The sequence below is a fragment of the Nerophis lumbriciformis genome, linkage group LG36, assembly GCF_033978685.3.
Source record: "Nerophis lumbriciformis linkage group LG36, RoL_Nlum_v2.1, whole genome shotgun sequence".
Taxonomy (NCBI): domain Eukaryota; kingdom Metazoa; phylum Chordata; class Actinopteri; order Syngnathiformes; family Syngnathidae; genus Nerophis; species Nerophis lumbriciformis.
This window is the reverse complement of record NC_084583.2, coordinates 26,060,761-26,077,261: the sequence shown is the minus strand read 5'-3', so window position 1 is coordinate 26,077,261 and position 16,501 is coordinate 26,060,761. Positions and strand designations below refer to the sequence as shown.

At 40.3% G+C, this 16,501-nt stretch overlaps 2 protein-coding genes across 4 annotated transcripts in view; one reads left to right on the top strand and one right to left on the bottom strand.

The window, feature by feature from the left end:
• The window catches only part of cstf2 (cleavage stimulation factor, 3' pre-RNA, subunit 2), a 19,242-nt gene extending 17,671 nt beyond the window's left edge, over positions 1 to 1,571 (top strand). For all 3 annotated transcript variants that reach the window (XM_061930622.1, XM_061930623.1, XM_061930621.2), the window contains one exon: positions 1,409 to 1,571. The gene's annotated coding sequence lies outside the window, so the exon portion shown is untranslated. The remainder of the gene's footprint in view (positions 1 to 1,408) is intronic.
• nox1 (NADPH oxidase 1) lies at positions 1,557 to 16,501 on the bottom strand. Its single transcript, XM_061930620.2, has 13 exons — positions 16,380 to 16,501; positions 11,659 to 11,754; positions 11,490 to 11,600; positions 9,115 to 9,199; positions 8,257 to 8,402; positions 5,962 to 6,155; positions 5,751 to 5,877; positions 5,599 to 5,691; positions 5,293 to 5,534; positions 3,483 to 3,645; positions 2,698 to 2,844; positions 2,499 to 2,623; positions 1,557 to 2,431 (listed from the first exon to the last, which is right to left on the bottom strand). Exons 1-13 carry the CDS (start codon positions 16,422 to 16,424, stop codon positions 2,305 to 2,307), a joined length of 1,701 nt encoding a protein of 566 aa, XP_061786604.1. The 5' UTR covers positions 16,425 to 16,501; the 3' UTR covers positions 1,557 to 2,304.

Below are 16,501 nucleotides of genomic sequence, written 5' to 3'. Positions count from 1 at the left end.
ATCACACGTGCTATCAACTAATCACACGTGCTATCAACTAATCACACGTGCTATCAACTAATCACACGTGCTATCAACTAATCACACGTGCTATCGGCTAATCACACGTGCTATCAACTAATCACACGTGCTATCAGCTAATCACACGTGCTATCAACTAATCACACGTGCTATCAACTAATCACACGTGCTATCAACTAATCACACGTGCTATCAACTAATCACACGTGCTATCAACTAATCACACGTGCTATCAACTAATCACATGTGCTATCAGCTAATCACACGTGCTATCAACTAATCACATGTGCTATCAGCTAATCACACGTGCTATCAACTAATCACATGTGCTATCAGCTAATCACACGTGCTATCAACTAATCACATGTGCTATCAGCTAATCACACGTGCTATCAACTAATCACATGTGCTATCAGCTAATCACACGTGCTATCAACTAATCACATGTGCTATCAGCTAATCACACGTGCTATCAACTAATCACACGTGCTATCAGCTAATCACACGTGCTATCAACTAATCACATGTGCTATCAGCTAATCACACGTGCTATCAACTAATCACACGTGCTATCAGCTAATCACACGTTCTATCGGCTAATCACACGTGCTATCAGCTAATCACACGTGCTATCAGCTAATCACACGTGCTATCAACTAATCACACGTGCTATCAACTAATCACACGTGCTATCAGCTAATCACACGTTCTATCGGCTGATCACACGTGCTATCGGCTAATCACACATGCTATCAGCTAATCATAAGGCAGCACTTAGCATGACCAACAACGCAACTGGCAGCTGCTGCTAGCAAAAATGTGAAAAAGACATTAAGCTCAAACAGTCCCTTTCTAATTCACTATAGAGTAAGAGTTAAGATTAACTTTAACATTGTCACACTTACAATATCAAACTATCTGCAGTCACACATGGGCATTAAATCACTTTTAAGTTGCTGATAAAAGCTGTAAAATCCTCACCTCCATCGCGGCAAATAAAAGCCAAAGGATCCAAATAGTTTGTAGATGGTAGTTTTTGTGTACTATTGACTCCAACAATTGTATGTAATATAAGAGTATAAGGAAGTAGTTAAAACATTGTGTGGATATTTCAATAGCATTCATGATATCGGTATCGATGACTAGAATCAGCAGTTTTTTAAACCCTGATCGGAACAATCCTAATTACAACTTTTTTCTTGTAATATTATCGTTTTATCCACACTACATTACAATTGTCACAATGTATAACTTCATTTTTGTATAATGACACCTTTTCCCAGTGTATTGATATTTTTGGAAGATCTGTGACTTGACCGAGGCCTCGTGTTAGTACGCTTTCTACGTTCGCTCTTCAACTTTTCCTTTTCTTTTTGCTTTCTTACAGTCTGCCCTCCACCTGAAGATCTCATTAGTTTGGATGATTGTATAGATTGTTGTTGTTTTTCGTGGATTCACTCACCTCATGCTTCATCTTTTATTTCACCCCACATGTGAAATCCACCACGGATACCATTTCATCAATAAAAGCAAACAAAACAATCCTAAAACATGGGCCTTTTTTTAACCCTATTTATTCAGAAGGAGTTTAAACATGGAATAGTTTCAAACCTTCAGTGGATCATTTATTAGCACGTGCCACTTGACTTTCTTCTTCCTGCTTCTCTTCCGTCTTCCTTCTGGTAATCACTCTTGATAAAGCAGTTGCACACCGGAGCAATAAATCTTTCATGCTTTTACACAAACCCATTTCCAAGTCAGGGATTATAAGTTGCTGCTCGTAACATTATTTTTGTACAGTAAAAGTGCATAGGTTTATTTACATTGTTGACTTTAAAGTTGGAGCAATGGAAAATGATGTGTAAAACAAAATAAAAAAAGGGAGTCAATGGAAGAAGTTTAAAGCAGAAACTAAAAGCAATCCAATGCAGGTCATGATATGCTAAACCCTCAAATATATTTCAAGAAAAAGCAGCCTGGATCTCAGCTTTCTGTTGTTGCAGTTTGTCCTTTTTTTAATGTCATTTTTAGGCCGATTAAAAAACAACTTGGGGACCATAACCACTGGCCCCCCTGGGTGGGATCGGATAAGTCCTAGAAGGAAGAGCAACACACCCTGCGTTGTTGTTAAAGATGTGTGTGTGTGTGTGGGAAGACACACACTTCTAGGACTAATCCGGTCCCACCCAGCTGTTGGTTGGCGTTCAATGTTGTCATCATCTGCTCCTCATAATTAGCGCTGAGCAACATTCCCCAACAGGTCTTGCATAAGGACCTTGTTGTTTAGAAGTTCTCCTTATTGAAGTAGAACTTGGTCTTGCGGGGATCCACGTCTGAGAATTTGACGCATTTCTTCTCCAAAACTTTAGCCAAAACGGCGGGGCCGCACAAGAACGTTCCCACCACGGCCCTGGTGAGGAGAGAAAGAAGATGTTCTCTTTTTGTTTGGTAGTTAGGAGGAAAGGAATGCATCTTACGAGGGGTTCTCTTTGCGGACTTCTTCGAACTCCTTGTCCCAGTTGGGTCTTCCATAAGAAGTTTTCTGTTTGAGCCCAGTCACCACGTCGGTCTCCTTGTCAAAGTGCACCATGGCATGAGTGGCCTTTTGGGAAGAGGTCAGACACATCATGAAGACACACAACAGTAACACCTTCTCTTTGCCACCTCAACACATACGTGGCTTTGATCCCACCCGGTTAGAAAGAGCTTGTAGGTGAGGAAATCCCCGATGCCCCTCTCCTCCATCTCCCTCTCCAGCACCTGCAGGAGGTCGGCGAACCACTCGAAGGCGTGAGTTTCGCGGCAGAGCCAATAAAAGTAGATCTGGAAGCAGGAAGTGGAAACAAAAGCATGGGAGGGGAATTGCCAAAGACTTAATGACAGGTGTGCTGACTTTAAAGGGCAGGGTGCATCACATAATTGAACATAAATGGACTATTATTGATAATGATGATGATAGAAGGACACTAAGTTGACATTGGGGATTTTATGTGTTGCAAATAAAAACAAATGCATGAAAAGTAGCTATTGAACGTATATTTGTCATTGCTAGTTAATTGTAATCATAGAATCAGATTGGAAAGTAAAGAATTGAAATAATGGTACAATATTTTAGTCCATATGTATTCTTATTATTGAACATTTTGCTGTTTAAGCTTCCAACATGAAATATTCCTGAAATTGTGTCATGCAAAAGGTCAGTAAAAACAAATAATTGTAGCTTCTAGGAGGTAAGGAGGTACCATATTTGATTATTAATAACCCCATCAACCAATAGCATTCCCATGCAAGAAGTTGCAAATGAAAGAATGCTTTGAGTGGTGTGTGAGCTAAGGCACATGGAATGTCAGCCCTCAGTAAACCTGTTGGACACGACTTGAGGCGTGCGAAGTTTCCATTTGGAGACAATAGACATTGAAGTCAAAATGTCATCACAAGGTGACAGTTGAAGGCTTCATTACCTTCCTGGTGCGCAGCTTAGGGTTGGACTCTTTGAACTTGTACCAGATAGACTTGAGGATGGAGGCGAAGGGCGTGACTCCAATGCCGGCGCCGACCAGCATGCTGACCTCGTAGGTGAACACGTCCTCGCTGGCGGTACCGAAGGGGCCGTCTACACCCATCCTAATGGAGACAACATGCTTAGGTCCTCAGATGTCCAGTACATTGTCCCATCTGGAGCATCATCGCCTACATTAGTGTCAATCATTGTCTCCCAGCATTCTTTCCATGACACCCCATGGAAATGTATGAATGCAGAAGACTAGCCTCACTTCTTTTCCACGAGGAAGGCTGTTGTCAGCATGACATTAGAATGTGAATGCTTGGTGTCAGCATGCACGTAGATTGCAATGTTGTCAGCATGACATTAGAATTTGAATGCTTGGTGTCAGCATGCACGTAGATTGCAATGTTGTCAGCATGACATTAGAATTTGAATGCTTGGTCTCAGCATGCACATAGATTGCAATGTTGTCATGCACTACAACATTCATGTAAATACTGTAATGACCTATATTTTTGATGCACGTAGCTTTAGCATCAATGCTTGAATATTTGCATCTCTGCCATAAGATGATTTACTGTGAAGCTGAATGCTTTTTTCTCAGTATTTGTTACACTTGTGTGAACAAATGTTAGCTTTAGCATAAACACTTTTCTCTCAGCATTCACACCAATGTTAGACACACTGAAGGATTTTGTCTCTGCATTCACCCTAACATTTTCAGCAGGCATTAGCATATATGCTCCTCATACGTATTTTAGACGTGCAAATGCTAGTTTCTCAGCATTTTCAGACATACAAATATAAAGCTATTATTGCATGCATTAAGCACAGATTGTGTAATAGAAATATTTTGGATACACTACAGCATGTTAAGTATTCACACAAATATTGACAGAAATGAGCTTCAGTGTGAACGCTTGTCTCTCAGCATTCACACAAACACTGTTTGCATAAATGCTTGTCTCAGAACTAAAGATTCTACTGTAAATACTGAATGCTTGTCCCTCAGCAGTCATACAAATATTTTTGACGCACATTAGCTTTAGCGTAAGTGTACTTGCGCATTGACAGACTAAAGATTTTATTGTAAATAACGAACGCTTCACACAAATAGTTTTGACGCACATTTACTTTTAGCGTACATGTTTGTACCTCAGCATTCACTCACTTAAGATTCCAGTGTAAACGCCCAATGCTTCTCTCAGCATTCACACATGTTGACAGACATTAGCTTCAGCGTGAATACTTATATCTCAGCATTCACACACACACACACACACACACACACTTTTTCCCCCCACAGATCTTTGGCATAAACATTTTTCTCAGCACTCTCACGCTAAAGATTCAATATAAAATGCTGAATCAGCATTTTGTACAAATATTTTTGATGTACATTAGCTTTAGCATAATTGCTGAATGCTTGTCTCAGCATTCACACATGCTGATGGACATTAGCTTCAGCGTGAATACTTGTCTCTCAGCATTTAATGGTATTCATTCAAATCTCTACAACTTTGTTTGATCTTGTCATTACTGCCACAAGTGGTGGAGAAGTGTATTACCTACGGACCACAGCTGGGAAGCAGCTATCGGCATTCTACCGTCAATTTTTGTCCTTTCGCTTCCATACTCAAATGTTTTTGAGGCACTTGTCTGTCAGCATTGGCACATTGAAGTGTGAAAGCTTGTATTGACATGGTGAGACATAACAGGCAGGCAACATGAATGAGAGAGCAACATGATGATTATGATGAACTCACTTGGGCCCCTGGATCCCCTCTGGGAGCTGCTCCATGATGCTGATGAGTTTTTCAGTCCAGTCCCCGGCCGAGCGGATGTGGACGCTGAAGAAGTCCTCCTCGGGGGCCGAGGTCATGGTGAAGGGGTGCCACTCCAGCTGCGAGATGGCCGGGCAGTTGAGGAAGACGTACTGGCCCACCTCCATCTTGAATCCGCTCTTGACCAGCTGCAGCTCCAGCACCTTGGACGGCCTCAGGACGATCTAACCGGGCAAAAAAAGGTGAGGTGGGGTGGCCGTCTGGGGGTGGGTGCCAGGGTGGACGCACCTTTCTGTAATGGACCGTTTGCAGGTAGCGAACCAGACGAAGCAGGCGCTCACACAAGTACAAAATCATGGGCCCGATCACCCACATCCACGTCTGGAATAGAGCAGATGTTCTACTGCCATCCTGAGGATTGACTTTGGAAGGAGACCCACCTGAGGGAAGCCTCCCGCAAACTGAGGGACAGGGCACTCTGGAATCCTCCCCCAGTCGTTAAAGCGATCTTTGCAAATGGTGAAGTTGTGCGGTGGGTTGGTGGTGGTCTGACTCCTCACAATGCGCCTGCCACGCACACACCAAGAGTGGTCAGGGCTGCACAAGGAAGAGTGTGTGTGTGTGTGTGTGTAAGGGGGGGTTCGCTCCTACCCGGCGCCGTGGATGACCAGGCCGGCGAAGAAGATGATGAAGAAGTGGTGCGTGTACCAGAAGACCTCAAAGTAGCTGCGGCGGATGACCTCCATGGAGGAGGTGATGATGAGGATGAGGGCCAGCGTGATGATGACCCCCGTGATGCCGGCGATGGTGGTGAACACCACGTAAGTTGGGTTCTGCTGGGGGTCCTAACACACACCACTTGTTGACATTAGCAACACGTACAGTCATTCAAACATTTATTTCATTCACCTTTCAACCATCTATTACTCTACATTTACTAGTACTGCAGTGACCTTTCAACCATCTATTACTCTGCATTTACTAGTACTGCAGTGACCTTTCAACCATCTATTACTCTACATTCATTTACTAGTACTGCAGTGACCTTTCAACCATCTATTACTCTGCATTCATTTACTAGTACTGCAGTGACCTTTCAACCATCTATTACTCTACATTTACTAGTACTGCAGTGACCTTTCAACCATCTATTACTCTACATTTACTAGTACTGCAGTGACCTTTCAACCATCTATTACTCTACATTTACTAGTACTGCAGTGACCTTTCAACCATCTATTACTCTGCATTCATTTACTAGTACTGCAGTGACCTTTCAACCATCTATTACTCTACATTTACTAGTACTGCAGTGACCTTTCAACCATCTATTACTCTACATTTACTAGTACTGCAGTGACCTTTCAACCATCTATTACTCTACATTTACTAGTACTGCAGTGACCTTTCAACCATCTATTACTCTACATTTACTAGTACTGCAGTGACCTTTCAACCATCTATTACTCTGCATTCATTTACTAGTACTGCAGTGACCTTTTAACCATCTATTACTCTGCATTTACTAGTACTGCAGTGACCTTTCAACCATCTATTACTCTACATTTACTAGTACTGCAGTGACCTTTCAACCATCTATTACTCTGCATTCATTTACTAGTACTGCAGTGACCTTTTAACCATCTATTACTCTGCATTTACTAGTACTGCAGTGACCTTTCAACCATCTATTACTCTGCATTTACTAGTACTGCAGTGACATTTGAACCATCTATTACTATACATTTACTAGTACTGCAGTGACCTTTGAACCATGCATTACTATACATTTACTGGTACTGCGGTGACCTTTGAACCATCTATTACTCTGCTTTTACTAGTACTGCGGTGACCTTTCAACCATGTATTACTCTACATTTACTAGTACTGCAGTGACCTTTCAACCATCTATTACTCTACATTTACTTTATGGTGTCAAACTTCTCAATCAATCAATCAAAAACCTGAACCATGTATTACTGTACATTTACTAGTAATAAGACTGCAGTGACCTTTGAACCATGCAGCTGAAACTGATTAACAACCCTCTCTGCCATGTACCTGACCAAAACCTTATCAGAAAAGTGCAATTGAATTCATGCCATACCCTGATAAAAAACTGTTCCTTTAATTTTTTTGAGCAGTGTATATATATATATCCATCCATCCATTTTCTACCGCTTATTCCCTTTGGGGTCGTGGGGGGCACTGGAGCCTATCTCAGCTACAATCGGGCGGAAGGCGGGGTACACCCTGGACAAGTCGCCACCTCATCACAGATAGACAGACAACATTCACACACTAGGGACCATTTAGTGTTGCCAATCAACCTATCCCCAGGTGCATGTCTTTGGAGGTGGGAGGGGCCTATCCCCAGGTGCATGTCTTTGGAGGTGGGAGGGGCCTATCCCCAGGTGCATGTCTTTGGAGGTGGGAGGAAGCCGGAGTAGAACCCACGCAGTCACGGGGAGAACATGCAAACTCCACACAGAAAGATCCCGAGCCCGGGATTGAACCCAGGACTACTCAGGACCTTTGTATTTTATATATATATATATATATATATTTATTTATTTATATATATGTATATATACTGTATATATATTTGAAATGTACAGTACAGTTTTAGAATTTGTATATATTGTGTTTTGTATTTTATGATATACATTAGACTTTGGTTCTTATATAATAAATATTCATCTTTTAGGTTGGTACTTGTAAGAGAAGGAAGAAATTGACCGTGCAGCACCCAGTGGATCAACTGAGAGGTGACACGCACGCACGCACGCACGCACACACACACACACACACACTCACACACACACACACACACACACTTTTCAGTTGTTCTTGTTGCCATTTGGAGCAGAAGAAGCCATGTGAAAGCTGAGTGAAGTAGGACCAAGTGAGTCAGTCAAGTCCTGATAATAAGAAGGTGGTGCTCACTATGTCGGTGCTCCTGAAGGGGTTCAGGTAGGTGGTGTTGCTGCTGTCCTCCAGGTCGGACAACGCCGTGCTGAGCTCGCCATATTCTCCTCTTCTGCTGTTGTTGTACCACTCAAAGTTGAGGAGGTGGGCGATGACGTGGACGGCTGTGGAACAAGGACAATTTCAAATGGCCAAACATGCGTCACTTTGATATTTCAAAATGAGGCTTTTTGCTTCCTTTTCATTGATTGATTGAAACTTGTATTAGTAGATTGCACAGTACAGTACATATTCCCTACAACTGACCACTAAATGGTACCACCCCAATAAGTTTTTACACTTCTTTAAGTCGGGGTCCACATTAATCAATTTGTTGTGCTGCTCTGGCCCTAAATGAGGCTTTTTGCCAAGGTCATAATGCACACTTGTGCTGCTCTGACCCAAAATAAGGTAGGAAGACATGATTTTGCTGTGTGACCCTAAATAAGGTAGGAAGACATGATTTTGCTGCTCTGACCCTAAATAAGGTAGGAAGACATGATTTTGCTGTGTGACCCTAAATAAGGTAGGAAGACATGATTTTGCTGCTCTGACCCTAAATAAGGTAGGAAGACATGATTTTGCTGTGTGACCCTAAATAAGGTAGGAAGACATGATTTTGCTGTTTGACCCTAAATAAGGTAGGAAGACATGATTTTGCTGTGTGACCCTAAATAAGGTAGGAAGACATGATTGAAAAGGCAGAATCTTTGTATTGATGTCAAGGTGGTCATCATAGTAGAGATTTCTGTCTCCATATTCCAGTCTGTCCTGCTGTCATGTCTCACTCCAACATGTGCAGCTCATGATCATTATCTACAACAATTCCAAGCTGACCTGTCATCAAGGCGATGGTGTAGGCCACCAGCTTGTGGAAGTCGATGTTTTTGTCCAGCTGCTTCCTCAAACTACGACTGCAACACTTCAAGAGAACACAAGGACTTCATGTTAATAAACACAAACATCTTCCTTCAATCACCTTTACTAGGTACCTTAGTCTTTCCATCTTAGCATTGCATCTTCCTTCAATCACCTTTACTAGGTACCTTAGTCTTACTTCTCATTGGAGTTGTATTAAATGTGGTGAACATTTCATCACTGTCGTGCAAATAATACACAATGTTGATACTGGCATGGCAGCATCAGAGCGTGTGACACAATGACATTTGCACAACTTCAGGAATGTTCCGAATTAGGCAACTCAAATAAAAATAGACTGTAATTAATACAGTATGTGCACTTTGTACAGTGTTTGTCATAAGGTTGGACACGCATGGAAGTCAAGAAACACTAGTCAAAGATCTTCTGTATGACAGGAGTACTGTGCTGTTATTAGGAATACCACACAAACACTAGTCAAAGATCTTCTATATGACAGGAGTACTGTGCTGTTATTAGGAATACCACACAAACACTAGTCAAAGATCTTCTGTATGACAGGAGTACTGTGCTGTTATTAGGAATCCATCCATCCATCCATCCATTTTCTACCGCTTAATCCCTTCGGGGTCGCGGGGGGCGCTGGAGCCTATCTCAGCTACAATCGGGCGGAAGGCGGGGTACACCCTGGACAAGTCGCCAGCTCATCACAGGGCCAACACAGATAGACAGACAACATCCACACACTAGGGACCATTTAGTGTTGCCAATCAACCTATCCTCAGGTGCATGTCTTTGGAGGTGGGAGGAAGCCGAGTAGAACCCACGCAGTCACGGGAGAACATGCAAACTCCACACAGAAAGATCCCGAGCCCGGGATTGAACCCAGGACTGCTCAGGACCTTCGTATTGTGAGGCAGACGCACTAACCCCTCTGCCACCGTGCTGCTTTTAGGAATACCACACAAACACTAGTCAAAGATCTTCTATATGACAGGAGTGCTGTGCTGCTTTTAGGAATACCACACTAAAACACTAGTCAAAGATCTTTTATATGACAGGAGTTGCTGTTTTTAAGGATCTACAGCAAATATAATAGTCAAATATAATTGAAATGACAGGATGTTTCTGCTGTTTAGGCATCTACAGCAAAACACTAGTCAAATATTAATATGTCAGGAGTGTCTGCTGTTTTTCGGCATCTACAGCAAAACACTAGTCAAATATTAATATGTCAGGAGTTTCTGCTGTTTTTAGGCATCTACAGCAAAACACTAGTAAAATATCATTATGTCAGGAGTGTCTGCTGTTTTTAGGCATCTACAGCAAAAAGACTAGTCAAATATCATTAATATGTCAGGCGTTTCGGCTGTTTTTAGGCATCTGCCGCACAACACTAGTCAAATATCATTAATATGTCAGGAGTTTCGACTGTTTTTAGGCATCTACAGCAAAAAGACTAGTCAAATATCATTAATATGTCAGGAGTGTCTGCTGTTTTTAGGCATCTACAGCAAAAAGACTGGTCAAATATCATTAATATGTCAGGAGTGTCTGCTGTTTTTAGGCATCTGCCGCACAACACTAGTCAAATATTAATATGTCAGGAGTTTCGACTGTTTTTAGGCATCTACAGCAAAAAGACTAGTCAAATATCATTAATATGTCAGGAGTGTCTGCTGTTTTTAGGCATCTACAGCATAAAAGACTAGTCAAATATTATGTCAGGAGTGTCTGCTGTTTTTAGGCATCTACAGCAAAAAGACTAGTCAAATATCATTAATATGTCAGGAGTTTCGGCTGTTTTTAGGCATCTACAGCAAAAAGACTAGTCAAATATCATTAATATGTCAGGAGTTTAGGCTGTTTTTAGGCATCTGCCGCACAACACTAGTCAAATATTAATATGTCAGGAGTTTCGACTGTTTTTAGGCATCTACAGCAAAAAGACTAGTCAAATATCATTAATATGTCAGGAGTGTCTGCTGTTTTTAGGCATCTACAGCATAAAAGACTAGTCAAATATTATGTCAGGAGTGTCTGCTGTTTTTAGGCATCTACAGCAAAAAGACTAGTCAAATATCATTAATATGTCAGGAGTTTCGGCTGTTTTTAGGCATCTACAGCAAAAAGACTAGTCAAATATCATTAATATGTCAGGAGTTTAGGCTGTTTTTAGGCATCTGCCGCACAACACTAGTCAAATATTAATATGTCAGGAGTTTCGACTGTTTTTAGGCATCTACAGTAAAACACTAGTCAAATATCATTAATATGTCAGGAGTGTCTGCTGTTTTTAGGCATCTCCAGCAAAAAGAGATGTATTTGCGTACCACAAGAGAGCCTCTGATGAGGGACAGAAGGTTCCGGCACACGGGGAGGAGGATCAGCAGGCAGTTGAAGTTGAGCACGGCTGCAGGCGCCCTCGCCCATGCCAGAGCCGACTACCAACAAGAGAACAGTGAGTTGCTTTCAAACATCAAATGTCTTTTAAAGACTCACCCCTAAGATGTGTCGCGTGTAGAAGAACTGATCCCCCAAGTCGTAGAACAGATAGAACCACACAAAGAGGAATAAGTTGATGCCCATCCACACCACCTGCAAACATGATCCTTGTTACCATCAAATCATGGCATGGTAGTGATGCTACCATCAAATAGTCATTTCAATCATGTTAGTGATGTTACCATCAAATAGTCATTTCAATCATGTTAGTGATGTTACCATCAAATAGTCATTTCAATCATGGTAGTGATGCTACCATCAAATAGTCATTTCAATCATGGTAGTGATGCTACCATCAAATAGTCATTTCAATCATGTTAGTGATGCTACCATCAAATAGTCATTTCAATCATGTTAGTGATGCTACCATCAAATAGTCATTTCAATCATGTTAGTGATGCTACCATCAAATAGTCATTTCAATCATGTTAGTGATGCTACCATCAAATAGTCATTTCAATCATGGTAGTGATGCTACCATCAAATAGTCATTTCAATCATGTTAGTGATGCTACCATCAAATAGTCATTTCAATCATGGTAGTGACGCTACCATCAAATAGTCATTTCAATCATGTTAGTGATGCTACCATCAAATAGTCATTTCAATCATGTTAGTGATGCTACCATCAAATAGTCATTTCAATCATGTTAGTGATGTTACCATCAAATAGTCATTTCAATCATGGTAGTGACGCTACCATCAAATAGTCATTTCAATCATGTTAGTGATGCTACCATCAAATAGTCATTTCAATCATGGTAGTGACGCTACCATCAAATAGTCATTTCAATCATGTTAGTGATGCTACCATCAAATAGTCATTTCAATCATGTTAGTGATGCTACCATCAAATAGTCATTTCAATCATGTTAGTGATGCTACCATCAAATAGTCATTTCAATCATGGTAGTGATGCTACCATCAAATAGTCATTTCAATCATGGTAGTGACGCTACCATCAAATAGTCATTTCAATCATGTTAGTGATGCTACCATCAAATAGTCATTTCAATCATGTTAGTGATGCTACCATCAAATAGTCATTTCAATCATGTTAGTGATGTTACCATCAAATAGTCATTTCAATCATGTTAGTGATGTTACCATCAAATAGTCATTTCAATCATGGTAGTGATGCTACCATCAAATAGTCATTTCAATCATGTTAGTGATGCTACCATCAAATAGTCATTTCAATCATGTTAGTGATGCTACCATCAAATAGTCATTTCAATCATGGTAGTGATGCTACCATCAAATAGTCATTTCAATCATGTTAGTGATGCTACCATCAAATAGTAATTTCAATCATGGTAGTGACGCTACCATCAAATAGTCATTTCAATCATGTTAGTGATGCTACCATCAAATAGTCATTTCAATCATGTTAGTGATGCTACCATCAAATAGTCATTTCAATCATGTTAGTGATGTTACCATCAAATAGTCATTTCAATCATGTTAGTGATGTTACCATCAAATAGTCATTTCAATCATGTTAGTGATGCTACCATCAAATAGTCATTTCAATCATGTTAGTGATGCTACCATCAAATAGTCATTTCAATCATGGTAGTGACGCTACCATCAAATAGTCATTTCAATCATGTTAGTGATGCTACCATCAAATAGTCATTTCAATCATGGTAGTGACGCTACCATCAAATAGTCATTTCAATCATGTTAGTGATGCTACCATCAAATAGTCATTTCAATCATGTTAGTGATGCTACCATCAAATAGTCATTTCAATCATGTTAGTGATGCTACCATCAAATAGTCATTTCAATCATGTTAGTGATGCTACCATCAAATAGTCATTTCAATCATGTTAGTGATGCTACCATCAAATAGTCATTTCAATCATGTTAGTGATGCTACCATCAAATAGTCATTTCAATCATGTTAGTGATGTTACCATCAAATAGTCATTTCAATCATGGTAGTGACGCTACCATCAAATAGTCATTTCAATCATGTTAGTGATGCTACCATCAAATAGTCATTTCAATCATGGTAGTGACGCTACCATCAAATAGTCATTTCAATCATGTTAGTGATGCTACCATCAAATAGTCATTTCAATCATGTTAGTGATGCTACCATCAAATAGTCATTTCAATCATGTTAGTGATGCTACCATCAAATAGTCATTTCAATCATGTTAGTGATGCTACCATCAAATAGTCATTTCAATCATGGTAGTGATGCTACCATCAAATAGTCATTTCAATCATGTTAGTGACGCTACCATCAAATAGTCATTTCAATCATGTTAGTGATGCTACCATCAAATAGTCATTTCAATCATGTTAGTGATGCTACCATCAAATAGTCATTTCAATCATGTTAGTGATGCTACCATCAAATAGTCATTTCAATCATGGTAGTGATGCTACCATCAAATCATGTCATTTAAGTCATGGTAGTGACGCTTACCATGAATTGATTAACGTGAACCCCGACTTAAAGAAGTGTAAAAACTTATTGGGGTGTTACCATTTAGTGGTCAATTGTAGGGAATATGTACTGTACTGTGCAATCTACTAATACAACTTTCAATCAATGAAACCATCACATCATGTCATTTAAATCATGTAGATGGCGTGGCGCCGTTGGGAGAGTGGCCGTGCCAGCAACCTGAGGGTTCCTGGTTCAATCCCCACCTTCTACCAACCTCGTCACGTCCGTTGTGTCCTTGAGCAAGACACTTCACCCTTGCTCCTGATGGGTGCTGGTTAGCGCCTTGCATGGCAGCTCCCTCCATCAGTGTGTGAATGTGTGTGTGAATGGGTAAATGTGGAAGTAGTGTCAAAGCGCTTTGAGTACCTTGAAGGTAGAAAAGCGCTATACAAGTACAACCCATTTACCATTTACCATGTTAGTGATGCTACCATCAAATAATGTCATTTCAAACATGTTAGTGACGCTGCAATCAAATAGTGTCTTTTCCGTAATATTAGTGACGCTTAGGGATGATGTTTGATAAGAAATGATCGCGTTCAAGCCTATTATCGAATCCTCTTATCGAACCGATTCCTTATCGATTCTCTTATGGAGTCCAGATAGGTTGTTGTTTATGGAAAAACACACAATATTTGGTTTAGCAAAAGCTCACTTTTATTTTATAAGAAAAAAATAAAATCTAATAAATAAATAAATATTGACAGTTACCCCCCTAAAAAAAAAAAAAAAAAAAAAAAAAAAAAAATATTGACTGTTGTTACCCAAAGTATATTAAGTGGGATTTTTCAGAAAAACAAATATATACAGTAAGACAAAAACAACCTGTCTCTGTGATTACTATAGGTGTATAAATAATAATATAGTCTTAAATAAAATCAGTCCCTTGGGCACAAAACTGAAAATAAAGTGCACTTCTGCTGCTATTTGACATAACTGTTTGTTATGATGCTTTGACATTTTTACACTTTATTTCTTTATTGAAAGAAAATTCTATGAAGAGAAAAATTGTTTGCAAATGTGGTTACAATGTTAAAAAATGAAAAGTTAAAGCTAAAAAAAGAAATACACTTTATTGAGTTAACATTATTTCTTTATAGGGGGAAAGATGTGATGTTATGAGCTAGGGAATATAACAACTACACTACCCAGCATGCACCGGGAGTGACGAGCATGCGCGGTAGCCCCGAAAAGTGTTGTTGCATGTCGTCACCCGGCAGCTAAGAATGAGGTTATGAGCACGCTGTGAAAGTAAACGTCAAGAAGTCAGCCAACGTCTGCATTATTTATAATTAGACAGACAACACATACACAGTGTGATTTGGTTTTGTTTACAAGGAAAGAAAAAGAAAAGTAAAAAAAGTGAGATATATGTTGTATATATATGGATGTGCTGCGCTTGCTTTAAGAACGTTGCGTAAAGGAGGTGCGTTGCTAGCCTGGTTGCTATGTTTCCGCTTGGTGGTAAAAGTGTTGGTCATGTGTTTGTACTCTGCTCAAATCTCTCAGTAAACTTATTCATTGGATTATACCTTTTGTTTTAACTTTATTACACCTTGGAGCGCTTTTTCCGGTCCATTGTTTTTCCTGCTTTCCCTATCTGCGCCTAATGACTGAGCTACGTGACGTCATTTCTTGTGATGTCACACGGAGCATTTCTTGTCGGGACGGGATTCGTTCCCAGGGATTCGAATAAAGAACCAACTCTTTTTCTTTACTATAGTGGTCTCGATAACGGGTACCAGTTCTCAAAAAGGGATTCGAGTCCGAGGACTCGGTTCTTTTCTTATCGAACAACTGGGAAAACCGGTTTCGAGTATCATCCCTAGTGACGCTACCATCAAATAACGTCATTTCAATCATGTTAATGACGCTACCATCAAATGATGTCATGTCAGTCATGGTAGTGACGCTACCATCAAATAGTCATGTCAGTCATGGTAGTGACAATACCATCAAGTAGTCATGTCAGTCATGGTAGTGATGCTACCATCAAATAGTCATGTCAGTCATGGTAGTGACAATACCATCAAGTAGTCATGTCAGTCATGGTAGTGATGCTACCATCAAATAGTCATTTCAGTCATGGTAGTGATGCTAGCATCAAATAGTCCTGGTAGTGATGCTAGCATCAAATAGTCCTGGTAGTGATGCTGGCATCAAATAGTCCTGGTAGTGATGCTAGCATGAAATAGTCCTGGTAGTGATGCTAGCATGAAATAGTCCTGGTAGTGATGCTATGAAGAACTCACCAGTGTGAGATAGGTGACTCCATTGTTAATAATCCAGTTGGCCATGATGATGATGATCACCTGCACTACAAATGCATCAGCTCACCACTTCTGCACTTTTTAAACCTTCCAGTCTCCTCCCC

Coding starts and splice junctions, on each gene's coding strand:
- nox1 (XM_061930620.2), bottom strand. CDS start 16,424: ATGGCCAACTGGATTATTAACAATGGAGTCACCTATCTCACACTG. Junction 3,646..5,292: donor GAGGGGATCCAGGGGCCCAA/GTGAGTTCATCA, acceptor TGTCTCCATTAG/GATGGGTGTAGACGGCCCCT. Junction 2,845..3,482: donor CTAAGCTGCGCACCAGGAAG/GTAATGAAGCCT, acceptor TCCTGCTTCCAG/ATCTACTTTTATTGGCTCTG.